This window comes from Bos taurus, chromosome 15 (assembly GCF_002263795.3).
Source record: "Bos taurus isolate L1 Dominette 01449 registration number 42190680 breed Hereford chromosome 15, ARS-UCD2.0, whole genome shotgun sequence".
Taxonomy (NCBI): domain Eukaryota; kingdom Metazoa; phylum Chordata; class Mammalia; order Artiodactyla; family Bovidae; genus Bos; species Bos taurus.
Window position 1 is genome coordinate 32,184,946 of NC_037342.1, and position 18,730 is coordinate 32,203,675.

General features: G+C 47.3%; 1 protein-coding gene across 2 annotated transcripts in view; it reads left to right on the top strand.

The window, feature by feature from the left end:
* SORL1 (sortilin related receptor 1) overlaps positions 1-18,730 on the top strand; it is a 169,617-nt gene that overhangs the window by 134,535 nt on the left and 16,352 nt on the right. For both annotated transcript variants that reach the window (NM_001192757.2, XM_059874783.1), the window contains exons 33-41: positions 1,369-1,500; positions 2,701-2,827; positions 2,990-3,159; positions 5,667-5,779; positions 6,031-6,135; positions 6,940-7,012; positions 10,730-10,812; positions 13,049-13,145; positions 15,441-15,625. In NM_001192757.2, the coding sequence (NP_001179686.2) occupies positions 1,369-1,500; positions 2,701-2,827; positions 2,990-3,159; positions 5,667-5,779; positions 6,031-6,135; positions 6,940-7,012; positions 10,730-10,812; positions 13,049-13,145; positions 15,441-15,625 (1,085 nt within the window). The remainder of the gene's footprint in view (positions 1-1,368; positions 1,501-2,700; positions 2,828-2,989; positions 3,160-5,666; positions 5,780-6,030; positions 6,136-6,939; positions 7,013-10,729; positions 10,813-13,048; positions 13,146-15,440; positions 15,626-18,730) is intronic.

Genomic DNA, 18,730 nt, shown 5'->3' on the forward strand with positions numbered 1-18,730 from the left:
AAAAGACTGAACAAAGTGCACCTTTGGGACATTCAGATAACAGGGCAGGTTGATCCAACACTCATCAAAATCATAGTAGGAACATCTGAGCCAGATAAGTACGGTAAGAACATTAACCGTAATTAACAAAGAGGAAATGAAATAGGACCTTCCTCTTGGGTGAGATTAATTCATTAATGGGTGTTCTTGAAATAAATATCTTTTGCCTGTTTCAAATCTGTCTTGTACATAAGAAAATCGCTTGGTTAAGGGGCTTCAAATCAAGATGTGCTCTATCTACAATTTTCCTCAATCCGTTAATCGGATAACCCCATCAACAAAGGAAATGAGATTAGCACTCCTGAAGGCTACCACATTCTGTTTTAAGTGCCCATTAATCATCTGTTTAAGAACCAGTTTAAGCATTTTCAGACAACCTTATTCCCAGTTTCTAAAATCCATGTTTTCTTCCTTTGTAAATATTGAGATGTTTCCTAAAGAAACGTCAGACATCTTTCAGCTTGACTGTTATCTGTTTTTTGATTATATTTTACCACGTTCTTAGCAAGTGGAGGGGTGGTAATTCTGTGATGGGGCTCTTGGTATTTTCCATAACAGTCCCCTCTGAGCATAGAGTCCTTCCCTGACTCTCCTGTATAATATCCCCGTCAGTCTCTTCCAGTTACTCTCAGTGTGTTTCTTTGTAGTCCTGTCACTGTCTAAAATAATGTATTTGTTTGTTTACTTGTTTGCTATTTCTCTCAGTAAGCTCTGTGAGGGTAGGTCCTTTGTTTCAGGTATCACCATATCCTTAGCATCTTAAACAGTATCTGATTCATGATAGAACCTCCCTAAAAGTTCAATGGATGGATGGATAGATAGATAAATGGGTGGATGAATCCCATCTTGGGCTTCTGAGGGTGTTCACTAGTGGTTCTAAAACCTTTTCTAAGGGCTTCCCTGGTGGCTCAGTGGTAAAGAATCTGCCTGCCAATGAAATGTGGTTTTCAGAAGTGGGTGCAGTGCCTCAGCCAGAAAACAGGATTATCTAGTTCTAGAGCAGAAGTTCTCAGGGCTGGCCAGTTCTGAGGAATCACTGAGGAGCTTGTAAATCCTGCACGTGCCCAGTGCTGTGTTTCTGCCTCAGTATTTGGAGCAAATCTCTGTGCTTCACAAGTTCCCCAGAAGGCTATAAAGACCCGTTGTTAGTAGACTCTCTGCTGCTGGATCACCACCCTGGTTTAGTGGTCTGTTTGGCTTCCTTTGCGTATGGGTAGAGTCATGGCGCATCGTGTGCATATTTGCATGGGGCGGGGAGCGCTAGTTGATGAGTTCCCTTTCCCAGAACCTGGGAACGCTTTTGTGACTGTGGACCCTCACGTGTTGCAGCCACGCACAGCACGCTGACCTGCACGGCCCTGGAGTTCCAGTGCCAGGACGGTGAGGCCTGCATCATGCTCTCTGAGCGCTGCGACGGCTTCCTGGACTGCTCGGACGAGAGTGATGAGCATGCCTGCAGTGGTGAGTGTGGCCCCCCAGGACCCCTGGCTCATCCTCCACCCCGCTGGGCATGCCGAGGGCAGAACCTCTTCGAGCTTTGCCTCAGTCTGAACATGCCAAGATTCTCGCTCACTGTTGGAGCTCCAGAGGAGGCCAGTCCCACCTCTGATACGGCTTCCAGCTCACCTTGCCCCTCTCAGGGAGATGCTGGTCGAGACTGGGGTTTTCATTTTGTTTTTTTTGCTTTAGTCCTTGTGTTGGTGGGCTTCTCTGGTGGCTCGGACAATAAAAAATCAACCTCTGCAATGCAGGATACACAGGTTCGATCCCTGGGTTGGGAAGATTCCCTGGAGGAGGGCATGGCAACCCACTCCAGTATTCTTTTCTGGAGAATTCCACAGACAGAGGAGCCTGGCGGGCTGTGGTCCACAGGGTCTCAAAGAGTTGGACACCACTGAGTGACTAGCCCATCACCACCTCGCGTTGAGGCATTTTTGCTCCTGCAGTGCCTCAGGCTTTGCGGTGGGGTGAACTCCATCCTTCTGTCTGAAATGCATTTAGCAATCTTTTGGGGGCTGTTATCACAGAACACCACTGACTGGGTGGCATGAAAGCAACAGAAGCTTATCTCTCACAGTTCTGGAGGCTGGAAAGTCTGAGACTGAAGCCCAGTAGATCGGTGTCGGGTGAGGGCCCACCTGTTGGTCCACAGACAGCCGTGTTCTCCGTGTTGTCCCATGGTGGAAGGAAGTGCTCTGGGGTCTCTTTTATGAAAACACTAGCCTCATTCACTAGGGCTCTGTCCTTAGGACCTAGTCACCTCCCGAGAACCCGCCTCCTAGTACCATCACATTGGGGTTGAGGCATCAGCATATGGATTCTGGGGCACATAAGCATCTCAGTCTCTAGCAGTCACGGATCCCGCCATGACAGTGTCCTTGGATTTGTGGTATTCTCTGTTAACAGAGAATCAGGTTTGTCTCAGTGCAGACAAGGAGGTGAAATGCAAGGAGAAATATCACAACTGGAAATTTAGGAGACCCTGGGGAAGGGTGGATAGGAAGGTTTGAACTCTTTTTTTTTTTTCTGGGGTGTTTTAAGATGATGTGACCAGACCATGCAGAGCCCAGTAGGTCTGCCTGAAACCAAGGAACCCCATGTCCTTTGACATGCAGAGATTTGTAAGATATCACTTGCTTTTCCCCCCTTTTCTCTCTCTAGAGGAATTAAATGTATACAAAATACAGAATCTTCAGTGGACAGCAGACTTCTCTGGGGATGTAACTTTGACCTGGATACGGCCCAAGAAGATGCCCTCTGCTTCTTGTGTGTATAACGTCTACTACAGGTGGGTCCCTTCTTTGCCACGGGAGAAGAAAATGATGTTTTTATTGCCACCGGGTATTCCATAAACTCTTGTGTGTGCACCAAGCAACTCCGTTGACAGGTTCAGACATCTTGGCCACCCCATGCTGCGTTGATGCAATGCTGTCTTTGTTCTCTTGGCCAGGGTGGTTGGAGAGAGCATATGGAATACCCTGGAGACCCACAGCAATAAAACGAGCACAGTATTGAAAGTCTTGAAGCCAGACACCACATATCAGGTCAAAGTCCAGGTCCAGTGTCTGAGCAAGGTGCACAGTACCAACGACCTCGTGACCCTGAGGACTCCCGAAGGATGTGAGTGCCACAGGGACAAGCACTTCTGTGGATTTTCAGTTTCCCAGGATGCTCAGGGGCAGAGCAACGTCACTACATGTGCCGTCTATGTGCCTAAGTTTATAGTCCTGGCTGAGCCACTCTCCTTATTATAGCATGTAATTTTTTTAAAAAACACCATCCTGGTTTTTGAAGTATAGTTGATATATAGTGTTTTAGGTAGGTACATAGCAGAGTGATTGAGTTATGCATGGATCTCTCTCTCTTCTTTTTCAGATTCGTTTCTATTATAGGTTATTATAAGATCTTGAATATAGTCCCCAGTGCTATACAGTAGGTCCTTGTTGTTTATTGCTTCAACTATGCCCAACTCTTTGTGACCACCTGGACTGTAGCCCCCCAGGCTCGTCTGTCCATGGGGTTTCCCAGGCAAGAATACTGGAGTGGGTAGCCATTTCCTTCTTCAGGGAATCTTCCCGATCCAGGGATTGAACACGCGTCCCTTATGTCTCCTGCTTTGGCAGGCGGGTCTTTTATGACTAGGGACACTTGGGAAGCCATTTTATAGAGAGCAGTGTATATCTGTTAATCCCCAAACCCTCATTTATCCCTTGATCCCTTTCCCCTTTCGTAACTGTACATTTGTTTTTGACATCTTAACACAATTTTTTTTTAATTGAAGTACAATTGACCCACAACACTGTGTTGGTTCCAAATGTACGACATAGTGATTCGATATTTGTATAATTACAAACCGATCACCATGCATAATGTTTTTCTCTCTTAGGAAGTTAATTTGATCTCCCCATCCCTGCCCTCTTTTGCATTTCTTATCTAATTTCTGTCTCTGCCTTCCATCTCTAGGTATTTCCCAGTATTTAGTGCTTAGGAGATCAGCATCATTAACACATGAAGCATGTCAGAAGTATTTGGGGCACACTATAAAGAAATTTACTGAAGCTCGAGGGTTAGAGAGTTCCCTGCTTCCTCCTTCACAGTAGTTGACGTTGGGTGACTGCACTTGTTCCCATGACCTTTGCTCCCCAGGTTTTGTGAACTTTTCATTCTCAGTTGCCGTCAGAACCGTGTTTACATTCGGAGATGTTAATGTGAACTCATGTTTATCTGTATGTGCATGCGTGTGGTTACACATAAAATCCTTATAGGTATATGTATCTGCACAAGTTAGTGTAAGCATGCATTTCCTTGTTTCCTCAACTGGGAAGGCTGAAAAAACTTGGATAGTGTTGAGCACGCCTGTCACTCAGTCCAGGTTTCTAATGCTGCTCATCAGTAAAAGGACACAGGGCCCCTTGAAGGAGTCCAGGCCAGGGAAGGAGATCCGGAAGGTGGTCTGGCCAGGAAGGGAGGACGTGCTTACTACGTGAAGGCCGCCAGACAGAAAGACTAATGTCACGTGATAATGCTTATGTGTGGAAAAGAGAAAACTGGTACAAATGAACTTATTTACAAAACGGAAATAGACACACAAACATAGAAACCCAACTGGGGAATTGGAGTTGGTGACGGACAGGGAGGCCTGGCGTGCTGCAATTCATGGGGTCGCAAAGCGTCGGACGCGACTGAGCGACTGAACTGATAAATTAAGGGTATAAGAAACTCTAGGAGATAGTGAAGGACAGGGAAGTCTGGCATGCTGCAGTCCACGGGGTCACAAAGAGTCTGACCTGACTTAATGACTTATGACTTATCAACTTATGAATAATAAATTAGGAGGTTGGGATTAACAGACACTATTACTATAACAGATAGACACTACAAAACAGATAGACAACAAGGACCTACTGCATAGTACAGGGAAATATACTTTGTATAATGTAATAATCTATAGAGGAAAAGGATCTAAAAAATACATGTATATGTATGTGTATATACATATAAAATATATATGTATATATATGTATCTCTGTGTACACACACACACACACACACACACACACACATAAATGAACTTCCCAGGTGGCACTAGTGGTAAAGAACCCTCCTGCCAATACAGGAGACATAAGAGATGTGGCTTCGGTCCCTGGGTCAGAAAGATCCCCTGGAGGAGGGCATGGCAACCCACTCCAGTCCTCTTGCATGGAGTATTCCATGGACAGCAGCTACAATCCATAGGGTCGCAAAGAGTCAGACACAACTAAACCAACTTAGCACCCACGCACACATATGTAAATATGAGCGTTCAGGGCAGCTACCTGTGAGAATCAAAATCTCAGCCTGGAAGCCCCAGGCCAGTGCTGACGTAACCTGCCCAGGTGATTCCATCCTGCAGCCCTTAGGAGCCCCCCAGCCTATGTCAGACTCTCTGAACCATTGTTGGTCTGACGGGTGGACAGCAGGGAGGAAAGATGTTCCATCAGCGGGAAGACCAAGCTAACACCCCTTTCTGGTGCTCAGGTCCCACGCTGGCCCTGGATGCTTTCTCGTGTGTGTTTTAAGCTCAGGGAAGTTCCTCCAGTTGACAAGGATGCAGATGGATTTTAACCCCACATGGCTTCTTTTTCCAGTGCCAGACGCCCCTCAGAGCCTCCAGCTGTCGCTCCACAGGGAAGTAGAAGGAGTGATCATGGGCCACTGGGCCCCTCCCGTCCATACCCACGGCCTCATTCGGGAGTACATCGTAAGTTCCTCCCAGGAGTGGGCAGTGCGTGTGGGTGAGCATGGGAGATGGCTGGGTCTCCTGGAGCAGAATCATGTTCTGTGTGATGTGGACTCAGTTTGGTACCGCCTTATAATCATCCATCCGCTGGGACACTTTGCATCCCACCTTCCCCTCTCTCCTTATGCCTTTTTATAAGGTGTTACGATGCCCAGACCTTTGGTACCTGTTCATGGTATAGTATTTTTATTTTTATTTTTCTCTCTCTTCAGGTAGAATACAGCAGGAGTGGTTCCAAGATGTGGGCTTCCCAGAGAGCTCTTAGCAACTTTACAGAAATAAAGAACCTACTGGTCAACACTCAGTACACGGTCAGAGTGAGTGTCCGCACACGTTTCAGCCGTCTGGCTGGGTGGCCTGGGAACATGGGGAGATGGTTGCACTTTCATGAGAACTCCATGCCTTCTTTGACGAGGTGCTGACTAGTGGTCTGCTCAATACCCCGCCCCTTGCTCTGGGAGCTCGTTTTCTTTTAGTCTCTCAAATCGAGGCCTCAAATCAGCCTTCACTCAAATAGCTGAGAATTGATTATTAATGCAGTTCTCCCTGCTATTAACCCAGATATTCTGCTAGCGTTCCAGTTCCAATTTTGCACCCACCTCTTTTCTGCTTATCTTTAGCTGCAGGGAGAGACAGAGCTGTGATAAGTGGCATGTATGAAATGATCTTCTGGAGTTCTTATGAAATAGATTGTCAACATCTTCAGTAGAAAAAGGAGTTGGTGCAAAACATGTTTGGAGACCACTGAGTGCATTCGCAAGCTCCCTTACACTGAGAGTCTCATACCTGTGTATGGTTATGCATATATGTGGACATACGCATGCACACACGCACGCACGCACTCCCTCTCACACCCCTGCCCTTTACAAAAACTTTGACACCTGTCAATCAACAGAAATTTCATAAATTCAGCTTTGTCCCAATTCCCTTTCCCCAGGTTCCCTCCTGTGCTCTCTTTCCCCGTCTTATTTCCCTTGCAGGCGCCTCAGACTGTCTTGCATCCCTCTGTGTGTATTTCTTCCACCCATATTGCCAAAGCCTCACCCCTTTTGCCCACTTGGGATTCTCGCTGTGTGGCATGTTGCCTTTATTTCATACTAATTCACACTCTGATTTGAAAGGTGGCTGCGGTGACCAGTCGTGGAATAGGAAATTGGAGCGATTCTAAATCCATTACCACCATAAAAGGACAAGGTAAATGATTCCAGCATTTGCAGATTTAGAGAAGCTAGAAACCCTTAGAAAAAACTCTGTGTGACTGGCAGATGAAGATGCGTAGATCAGAATAGTTCACACAGCCTCCCTCCCCACAACAGGTGAACTTCTCTGGGTGTCTCCGCAATGCTTTAGACATGAAGTCTTTCTGGGGGGACTGTTGATCATTCCTCCTCCTATATGCTATGCGATGCTAAGTCACTTCAGTCGTGTCCGACTCTGTGCGACCCTATAGCCCACCAGGCTCCCCCATCCCTGGGATTCTCCAGGCAAGAACACTGGAGTGGGTTGCCATTTCCTTCTCCAGTGCAGGAAAGTGAAAAGTGAAAGTGAAGTCTCTCAGTCATGTCCGACTCTTAGCAACCCCATGGACTGCAGCTCACCAGTCTCCTCCGCCCATGGGATTTTCCAGGCAAGAGTACTGGAGTGGGGTGCCATTGCCTTCTCTGTCCTCCTATATAGAACTGGGCATCTGTTGTAGCCAAAGCATACAGGTGGATTTCTGAAGGCCGCCACGCCTGACTCTGCTTCTCTGCAGAGTATCCGTGACATAAGGAGTCCTCCTTTCTCAGCCAAGATAAAAGATGGTTTCGTCCATGTCGTCTGTGGGGTAAGAGAGTACCCCATATACTCTCTTGTAAGAGAGTGCCATGCCTACACTCGTTACTGCCCTGGGGAAGCCAGCAACAACACATAGGTGGCAGCTTCTGTTTTTCTATCTCTAGAGCTGATCAAAGTCATGGACGTGGAAGGCTGTCATGCCAGCTGCTCTGCATATACCAGCTTATCTCATTGAGCCCTCAGAACAACTATAAGGACAGATAAGGGAGTGGAAAGGTTGTGTCATTTGCACATAGAGCTGTGGTTGGAACCTGATCTGCTTACTCCAGAACCTGAGCCCTGAACCGCTGCAGGGCCTGCCTTCTGGGCGGGGCTCCTCACTGGGCATGCGTGCCTCACATGTGCCGCCACCCCATCCTCGGTGTGGAGTAGGAGCCAATGAAGTCACGGATGAGTGAGTGAATTGAAGCAAGTGAACGGAAGGCTCTGGCACTCAGTGGGAGACACACCAGCTCATCTTCCTGATCCTAGCCTTGGCACTTTCGTTTCTGGATTGGCGGGCGGGTGCAAAAGCTGGAAATGCCACCAGGAATGTGATCAGGGGATTTTGCTTTAACCTGAGTCTGTGAGAAATAGGCTCTGGGTCTTGAAGAATCACTGTCTGGTTGCCTTTAAAAACATGGGGTGGTTCAGATCAGTGCAGGGGCCAAGCTGAACTTCATGAAGTCAGCCAGTCCGTGAAGCAGGGAGATTGTACATGTTGGAAAATGTGTGTTGAGTTCACACTTCCTTAGAGTTGTGTTTTGTTTTGTTTTTAGTGATTTTTGGCTGTGCTGGGTCTTTGTTGGTGCAAGGGTTTTTCTCTGGTTGCAGCAAGCAAAGACTACTCTATAGTGCTGTGCTTGGGCTTCTCATTGCAATATCTTCTTGTTGCAGAGAATGGGCTCTAGGGTACATGGGCTTCCATTGTTGCAGCTCATGGGCTCTTGAGCACAGGCTCAATAGCTGTGGCTTAGTTGTTCTGCAGCATGTGGGATCGAACCCCTGTTCTCCTGCATTGGCAGGTAGATTGTTTACCACTGAGCCACCAAAGAAGCTCCTCCCCTAGAGTTTTGATTGTGGTATTATTTTCCTCTACAATCAGTCAGAACATACTGACCATACCTACTGAAAAGGAGGGACATTGGAAAGTCATCAGAAAAACAGGTAGCATCTTGAATTCCTCATCACAGTTCACACCTGCATTTGAAAATCTCAGTGGTTGGAGGTTGGTTACTTCTCTCAGGAGACCTGGGTTCGATCCCCGGGTCGGGAAGATCTCCTGGAGAAGGAAATAACAATCCACTCCAGTGTTCTTGCCTGGGAAATCCCATGGATAGAGGAGCCTGGGGGGCTACAAGTCCACGGGGTCGCAAAGAGTTGGACATGACTTAGCAATTAAACAGCAACAACAGTGATCTTTAGGATGAATCTCAACTCGTCATACGTGTATTGGTTAGAAGGCAACTGTGTGCAGAGTCAAAAAGCGTGTGTTATGATCTGTCTGTGACCTCGGGTCCTAGTAATGTAAGAAGATGGGATTTGAAACAGCAGGAGCGTCACCCAGAATGACCACCGTCATAGTGGACACGATGGGTTAATGGTAACAACAGCCACCATATTTTGAGCACTGCAGCAAGCACCTTGCAGGTTGTTTTTATAGGAATTAATCTCTCCGAATCCTTATCAACCCAGTGAGTATTCTTATACTCATTTGGTAGCTGAGGACACTGGGACTTGGCAAGGATTGTGCTGTAACTCCCACCACTATGATTATAACCCAGGTCAGGTTTATAGCAGCACCTGAACTATTTTGCTCTGAGCTGGCTGCCTGCAACTCCTAATACCCTTTCTTCTTCTGCATGCTGTGTTTTCCTCAAGCCCACTTTTATTGAACATCTAGAGAGACTCCTGTAATGTTTGAACCATCTCTTTGCCACCAAGTCTTAGCTACTCCTTTGGGTCTTTCTTGCCTTGCTAATATAAAAGGCATATGTGCTGAGAATCTAATCCATTTGAATATTATATTCTGATGAAGCTGACCCCATCAAGCCCTCTTAGCTTACACCTGTGGGACACTGTTGGGTTTCTGGTGGGTAGACATTCAAAATGACCAGTGTGGTGCTATTCACTTGAGCCAAGAGGAACCCTTTTCTCTCTGCTACCCTTTCCCTGCCCCCTTAGCTCCCAGGCTGAGCTCTGGCATTTTTTTTAAATTAGATTAATTAATTAGGCAGCATGGAGTCTTAATTGTGGCGTATAGGATGTTCTGTTGGGGCGCACAGATTCCCTAGTTGTAGTGTGTGGCTTAGTTGCTCCGTGGCATGTGGAGTCTTAGTTCCCCGACCAGAATTGAACCCACATCCCCTGCATTGCAAGGCAGATTCTTAACCACTGGACCACCAGGGACGTCCCAAGCTCTGGTCTTTATGAGGATGCCAGTATCTCATCAGGTCTTTAATCTGTCGTGGGTGGGACTTTACCAGAAAACGAGAAAGGGAACTTTGAGTATCAAGACACATATTATTTTACTGAATTTTGCCATCTCTGTCAAGTACAGATGGTATCTCTAGGTTTAGCAAGGACAGGTAGCTTGCCCCAGGGCACACGGTTTCTAAGTGTCTCAACAGGAATTTGAATTCCAGGGCCCAGATTCTTTCCATTTCGTCCCACATACGTCTACAAGTTAGGACTTAAGATTTAGCATGCTGTCAACCTTCAAAAAGGACCTGAGGCCGCTGGGACTTCACTGGTGCCAGTGAAGGTGGTTCCCAGTGTGACCCCCAGACTTTGCAGAACCAGGCTGAAGCTGGGCTGACTTGGGGCATTTACATAATGGGACTTTTCTGCTCCACCTAATTGCCAGGATAGCTGACCCAGCCGAGATAGTTCTGTGTTCACCAGGCAACTGTGGACCCAGCCCCAGCCTCAGGACAACAGTGGTCAAAGCATTAGAAGAGTCAGAACTGCCAAAGCAAAGCCTTTTCTTTCCCAGCTGAAAGATTGCTTTGTCCCTTGAGTTGAAAACTGTGAAGTCCTGCCTTCTTCACTTTTCATCACATGGTTTCTCTCTTTGGATCCCTTTTTTGTTCTCAGTGATCCCAACACCAGACATCCGCATTGACAGCTATGGTGAAAATTTTCTAAGCTTTACTCTCTCCATGGACACGGACATCAAGGTAACGTGGACATTTCAAACCAGCAGTCAGGTGGGGCTTTATTTTGCATGGGAACCGATAGAGCAGAGGACAGGAAGATTAAGAGAAAAGAATGACTTGTTCCAGCGAAGCTAAAATACCACACCTAGGTTGGCTCCTTCCCCCATGAAGAACAACTGGAGTCTTCCCATGTAATTATTCTGCCTCAGCCTGGTGCCTTTTTTTCTTTTTAACCATATAATTAAATGGTTCACAGCTACAGTGCAAATAAAGAGTTGGTGTTAACAGAATATGTTTGCCCTGTAATTTTCAGCTTTATTGGATTTCCTGGTTGCTGAGCGCTAATGCAGAGGTTCCCGCAGTGGAAGAGGGTCTTAGGGAAGAGTCAGATGCCTCGGACACATATCCACCAGTGTGCACCCAGCGTCCTTCCCCTTCCAGCACCTTCATCCCCTCCGCTTGGTCCATCAGCGTGGCCACCTTCCCCGTAGTCGTCTGTGTCCCCTGGTTTCTCAAGTTGCCGTTCACCTTCCATGGTGTTTTTTCCTCTTTGTTTTTCCTCACATCTGTCCCAGTCTGTGAAGTTGTGGTGGGACCAAAGGCCTGCAGAGTCCTCGTGCCATCGACTGAGCTACAGTGTGGTCTCAATGCTCTTGGCTTCTGGGACCGCTGATGCCAGAAATGGCCTTGCGTGGACCCTGTCTCTCTAGTCTTTGGTCTTGAACACATTTTAATTTGGGTCATTGTCTAATATTTTTAAAGACTTTTAGGTCAAATCTTTCTGTGAGCTCAGGACTCAGAAGAGGTAGTCTTTCCTGACTCATGGATATATTTGCTTCTGTTAGACAGTGGGGGCTTTCCTGATGGCTCAGATGGTAAAGAATCTGCCTGCAATGTGGGAGACCTGGATTTGATTCTGGGTCAGGAAGATCCCCTGGAAAAGAGAATGGCAACCCACTTCAGCATTCTTGCCTGGAGAAGCCCATGAGATCTGACCAATCCACCTTTGTTGTGACCTCTTGGCCTTGACTGCAGGGACTACCTGAGTTATGCATGCGTGTGTGTGTGCTAAGTTGCTTCAGCCGTGTCCGACTCTTTTCGATCCTATGGACTATAGCCTGCCAGGCTCTTTTGTCTATGGGATTCTCCTGGCAAGAATACTGGGGTGGGTTGCTATGCCCTTCTCTAGGAGATCTTCCTGACCCAGGGATCGAACCCACGTCTCCTGCAGCTCCTGCACGGCAGGTGGATTCTTTACTGCTCAGCCACGAGGAACGCCCATCTGAGCCAAGATGGATCATTAATTACTGTAACCTAATTACCTTTTCAAATTTTCTTCTTTCTTCCTTTTTAGTTGGTTCTTGTCCTTTTATTTTGCATTAATTTTTTTTTGTTTCATTGAATCTATTTAAAAATATTTTAAAATTGGAGTATAATTGTGTTAGTTTCTGCTGTACAGTAACTTAAATCAATTATATGTGTACATATATCCTCTCTCTCTTGAGCCTCCCTCCTTCCATCCCACCCCTCTGGGTAATTGCAAAGCACTGAGGTAATCTCTCTGTGCTGTACAGCAGCTTCCCACTGGCTTTCTGTTGTACACGTTGTACTGTGCATATGTTTGGCCCGTCCTTTCCTTCTGCCCCTGTATCCACAAGCTCATTCTCCATGCCTGCGTCCCTGTTCCCATCCTGCAAATAGGTTCGTCAGTAACATTTTTCTAGATTGCATATATATATGTGTATGTTAGTTGTTAGTTGCTCAGTTGTGTCTGACTCTTTGCTATCCCACGGGCTGTAGCCCACCAGGCTCCCTTGTCCATGGGATTCTCCAGGCAAGAATACTGGAGTGGATTGCCATTCCCTTTGCCAGAGGACCTTCCTGACCCAGGGATCGAACCCAGGTCTCCTGCATTGCAGGCAGATTCTTTACTGTTTGAGCTATAGGGAAGACCCTATATATGTGTGTATATATATGTGTGTGTGTGTGTGTGTGTGTGTGTGTGTGTGTGTATACATGTTAATACACAATAGAATCTATATTTTATATTATAAATAGTTTCACATTCATTTTTAGAAGTAGGGAGGAGTATGATTGTTCAGTGTTAGCACAAATAGAACTGGTCTAAGGATCCAAAGGACCAGCCCTTTATAAGAAGGGAGATACCCAGGGAACAGCAGAAAAGTTCTGCCTTTCATGTCTGGTGAGGTCTGTGCGTGAGCACTGCCCATGTAACATGGCTCTTGATTCTTGGCAGGTGAATGGCTATGTGGTGAACCTCTTCTGGTCATTTGACACCCACAGACAGGAGAAGAGAACGTTGAACTTCCGAGGGATCGTCTCGTCGCAGAAAGGTAGTGTCCTGGAGCTAGTCGGTGTGTAAGCAGGAAGGAGGAAGGCTAGACTGAGGCTTTCCTGGCAGTAGAGCTCGTGTTGGGGGCCGGGAAAGGCGAGGGGTCTTCTCTGCAGCTGTTCTGAGTGGGCCCGTGTTGTCCATGGAGGATCCTGTCAGTGGCTCCTGAGCCCAGGTGAGGAATCCACTGGGTGGTTCCCCAAATCCCTCTTCTAATCTGATGGCTCTTCAGGGAAGTTGGAGGCTTAAAAAGGATGAAACGCTGGAAAGAAGCCAGATTAACCTTTTATAGTTGATGTTTTCCCTCCCCAAAGAGAGAATTCTCAGGATTAGTTACCTCTCTATTTACTCCTCTGGTTTGCTCCTCTTTTGCTGATATTAATACAAGGTGGTGTAGGGCTGCTGCTTAATTATATTTTGTAAATATTTGTTGAACAAATGGGCCAACAGACTGAGAGAAGAAGGGGTTCCAGTTCCTTTTGGATCTGTGCAAATAGTGAGTCTCAAAGTCCTCATATCTGAAAATAGGCTAAAGGAAGGATTTTAATTGCTTCTAAGACAGAACTTTCAATGGCCAAGGCTGCATGTGAATGTAGAGAAGGACATGAGAGCTTCTTTTCCCTTCTAACCTGTTTGCAAAGTGCTTCCAATCCTAACAAGTATTCTATAATATATGTATACACATACATAGGTTGCCCAAGGAGGTTATGCAAGAGTAAAGCTATCATTGGGCACTTAGCTTGTGCAAGCATTTACCCGGCAGGCACTCTGTGTGTGTTTTTTAACCTAACACTTCAAAAATGATGCTGCGGGATATCCTCATTTTATGGATCAGGACATAAGGTTCAGGGATCAAGTGGTTCCCTCAGAAGGCAGCAGAGCCGGGATTGGAAGCCACATCTCTTAACTCCGAAGGCTGCAGTCTCATTGCCCCCACATCACACCAAGAGAAACTGGTGGAGTCAGGGACAAAAGTCCTACGAGCCATTGCCTGAGACCCACAAAGACCTGCTTCTTGCCAGGGGTCATGCAAAGCACTTGTTGACGAGCATTTTCTTTTTTATTCCCTGCAACAGCCAGCCACCGTAAGTGCTGTTATTCTACATCTTACCTTACCAACAAGGATATGGACTTGGAGAGTCTGAGTACTTCATTCTTGGCTTATGCAACCATGAGGCATAGAGTCAGGCTTTGAACCCAAGTCCTCTTGACTCCAAAGGCTGTCCTCTTAGCATATCTTTCTTTTTTTTTTTCTATTTGATATTTATTTCTACTGAAATATAGTTGATTTACAATGATAACAATGATTTGCAACGTTACATTTACAATGTTAAATTCCCATTAAGCATATCCTTCTTATGGCTCACTGCTCTTTTAGTTTCTGATGACATTTTCCTGACTTAGAAAGGGGCACATCTTTATTACAGAAAATTTAGAAAACAAAAAAATGTATAATGAAAGTTTTGAATTCCTGTAATTTCACTTCCTAGGGAAACCACTTTTATTAATAATTTTGAGTACTCCTAACTTCGTATTTTTCCTCCTCATTGACTTCTTTATATATACTGCATATACTTTTACCTCCTGCCTTTTTTACTGACCCTAAATCACAGAATTTTCTAGTCGCACTATGTATTCTTGGGAACAACTTAGAGCGGCTGTGTAACAGTTCGTGGATACACGTGAATTTCACGGATGCACCTTATTGTTGCCTTCTTGTCGGGTGGTCAGATGATTACAATTTTTCCTGCTGAAACAAATACCGTGACAGACATCCTGGTTGCACACATTTTTGGATCCTTCTCTTGTACCTGGATTGAAGGTTATGAAGGATTCCAAGACCCTCACAAGGCCAAATGGCTCTCCACAAGGATCGTACCACTTTATATCCGCAGATGGTCAGCTTTAAAGGAATTTTTCCATGCCCATGCGCTGTGTTATTTGCAATTTTCATTAATAAAGCATGCCGAGTGAATTCATAAAATAATAAACTTCCTACAACATGAGAGACTCACTTAAATGGAGAGGTTACATTGAAAAACTAGGTGGACTTCCCTGGTGGTCCACAGGTTAAGATTCAACACTGCCAACACAGTGGGTGAGAGTTCGGTCCCTGGTTGAGGAGCTAAGATCCTACATGCTGCATGGCACAGTCAAAAGATAAAAGGGAAAAAAAATGTAAAAAAATACTGTGTACATATAAAGACATGTGCAAAAGAAAAAAAAATTTTTTTAATTTAAAAATTGAGTGTGCGTATAAAGACCACGGCTCCAGCCCTTTGTCCCTGTTCCCCAGTTGGCAACCTGACAGCTCATACGCCCTACGAGATTTCTGCCTGGGCCAAGACCGACCTGGGGGACAGTCCTCTGGCATTCAAGCGTGTCACAACCAGAGGTGTCCGCCCCCCCGCTCCGAGCCTCAAAGCCAAGGCCATCAATCAGACGGCAGTGGAATGCACCTGGACCGGCCCCAGGAATGTGGTAAGTCAGCCCGGATGACCTCTGCAGAGTGAGGATGGACCCTCGCCTGGCGCTAGACCACCGGCCGCCCCCAGGGCTTCCCCGGCCGCTGCTTTGTTTCCTTATCCCAAACACATGCTACCCTCTTGGTCAGCTCTGGATTGCCTCCCAGAGGCACCTGACATCCCTTTCTACAACCTGGCCTGGCATCTAAGAAGAAAGAACCCCTGTTTAAGCCGAGTATGAAGAGGGGTCACATTCCTGATCAGGCACTGCAGCGGGGGTGGGTCTTACCTGGGGATGGGTGAGAAGTCAGTTGCCTTGACAATGATTATCGCACCTGAGGACCATGCCGGGGTTCCTCTCGCCCCTCCCCACCTGGGGGATCCCCCACTCACAGGTTGCCTTCTCAGGCACCCCGCCCCCCCCCAGACATGCCTCCCTATTCATTCCAGGGCCCCCACTGCACTTGTACGTGGGTCTTTTTGTTTCTTTTATTTATTCATTTTAACGCATCTGATGCACTGGGATTAGATCCGTGCTTCTTTTTGAGTCTGGTTTTGCCTTCCCACCCTCCCCAGCGCGCACCTTCCTTTGCTTTTAGGCACACCTTCCCAGGGCTGTTTTCACCCGCCTCCTGCCTCTGCCCCATGGCTTCTGCTCTGTCTTGCCTGGAACCCTTCCCCCACCTGCTGTGCAGTCAACTCCTAGCTCTTCTACTCGGTCTCCTTCCCTTAAGAACTGAATCCTTAGAGTTGGTGCCATGCAGCCTGTTTCATCAGACCCTGCGAATCTGATTTGATATCTTCTGTCTACTCTCATCTCCCTAACTAGTTGATAAGATCTTGAAGGGAAGGGTCATTTTCTGAGTTTTCCAAATGGAAAAGTGTGTGGGACTAAATCTGTAAGAATCCTCAGTGGCTGGTGAGGAGGAATTGGCCTCTGTCTTCTGAGGGCGTATCCATTGTGCAATGCGGGCAGCACTGGTTCATGGGGAAAGAACCAAGGTTTGCCAGGAATTGTCTGTGAGCTCAGCCATGAAGAAGGAAGGGGAGGTGAGAGTTGTTGAGCACCTACCGTGTGCCAGGCACGATGCCCACCCTCCACCCGCGATCTCCTACTTCCTACTTTTATCAGCTCTGTGGGGTAAATGTTTCTGCTCTACCAGTGAGGAGACCACGGCTCGGAGGGGTGAGGTCACTGGCCACAGTCAAGGGTTAGTAAGCAGCAGACTGAGTTAGAGCTCAGGTCCGGCTGGAGTAACAGTCTGGGCGCTTCTGTCGCTCTTGAACCTCACTCTGAGGCAGGGACTGGGATGAGATGCCCAGAGCCAGGCTCAGGGCTCCGTTTTACCTGGAACCGGACTCTCCTCAGAGAGGGGCCTCTTTGGTTTATGTGCCCAACTCAGGCCTGCCTACCTGTCACACCCAGCCATCTGCACAGTGGGGTGTTGTGTATAGAGCACCGGTCTGCGACTTGATTTTGGTATCTTATCACATGTGAACTTGGAGAAGGAGCCTCCTCCATGTTGAGAGTCTGCTTGCACTCATGGTAGCCTTCTGAGGGTCAGGGGCCCATGGAGTGCCCTGAATGAAGCCCTCAGCTCCCACGTGTCTCCAGCTCACTGTGGATGCTGGAGTCTCACCCAGAGTTGTTGTCTCCCCGACAAGAGCTGTTCCCATCACTGTCAAGTGTGGCCTTCTTACACCCTGGCTCCCTGGGCTCTGGGGTCCCCTTTCCTGGCCCTTGGCTGGAGCCCCCATCACGTGGTGGCCCCAGGCGCATCCTCTCCAGGGTCAGACCTTCCTGCACCCTGAGTCCCCCTCTGCTGTCCCATCTGAGCTTGCTCATTCCCCTATTCCTGCTCCATTCCTATTTGTTTATTTGGGAATGAGAATCCCTGATGGGTTTCCGGCACCCCTGGGGCTTCTCCAGACCTATACGGTTTTCAAGTCCCCTGTCTTGCCTGCTTATATGCTCGTGGAGGAAATGCCCTCTGTCTCTACCTTACAAAGAAAGCTTCCTTACACTTACCCTGTTATAAACACTTGCAGCCTTCACTTTTCCCACTACAAGGGCCATCAGACTCCCACCTCCTGCTTTAAACTCCATGTATATCACTTAGGGTTAATAATGGCTGCATAGAACAGGAGTGGCTTTCAACAGTTTATTTCCCTCCTAATTATGAGTTGTTCAGAGTTTGGAATTCAGCCATCTAGGGCTTCTATATCAGCAGCATGGTTTGACCCATTTCCCATGCTCTACTAATAAAGGTCTGTATAGTCAAAGCTGTGGTTTTTCTTATATGGATGTGAGAGTTGGACCAGAAAGAAGGCTGAGCACTGAAGAATTGATGCTTTCAAACTTTGGTGCCAGAGAAGACTCTTGAGAGTCCTTTGGACAGCAAGGAGATGAAACCAGTCGATCCTAAAGGAAATTAACCCTGAATATTCCTTAGAAGGACTGATGCTGAAGCTCCAATACTTTGGCCACCTGATGCAAAGAGCTGACTCATTGGAAAAGATTGAGAGGAAGATTGAGGGCAAAAGAAGAAGGGGGGCGACAGAGAATGAGATGGTTGGGTGGCATCACTGACTCAATGGACATGAGTTTGAGCAAACTCCAGGAGGTGGTGAAGGACAGGGAAGCCTGGCGTGCTGCAGCCCATGGGGTTGCAAAAGTTGAACACAACTTAATGACTGAACGACAACAACAGCCAGTCCCCTGCCAGCCTTGCCTGTGGCACCACCTTGCAGCCTAGGGCTTGGACTGGACCCCATCGCCTTGTGTACTCCGTGCAGCGGGAGGGGGAAGACGTGCTCTCCCTGCATTTCCCTGAGCCCCCACTGAGGTCCCGCTTAGGGTGTCTGCTGGCATCTTGGTGAGCATCCCTGTCACTTGGCCTCTCCTGCCTGGAGGAGGGAGGTGGGATGCAGGCTTGTTTCCAGGTAGCAACTCTCACTAAGAACCAGGATTCTACTGCGGGAGGAGGGGAAGACAGGGACCTGCTGGGCAGCCGGCAGTGTCCCCCCTCCCGCCACACGCTATCTCGACCAGCTTGCACACTTGCTATCCCCATCGCACTAGAAGAGTGTCCCCACTTTTGGTCATTCCCTCTTTTCCCCA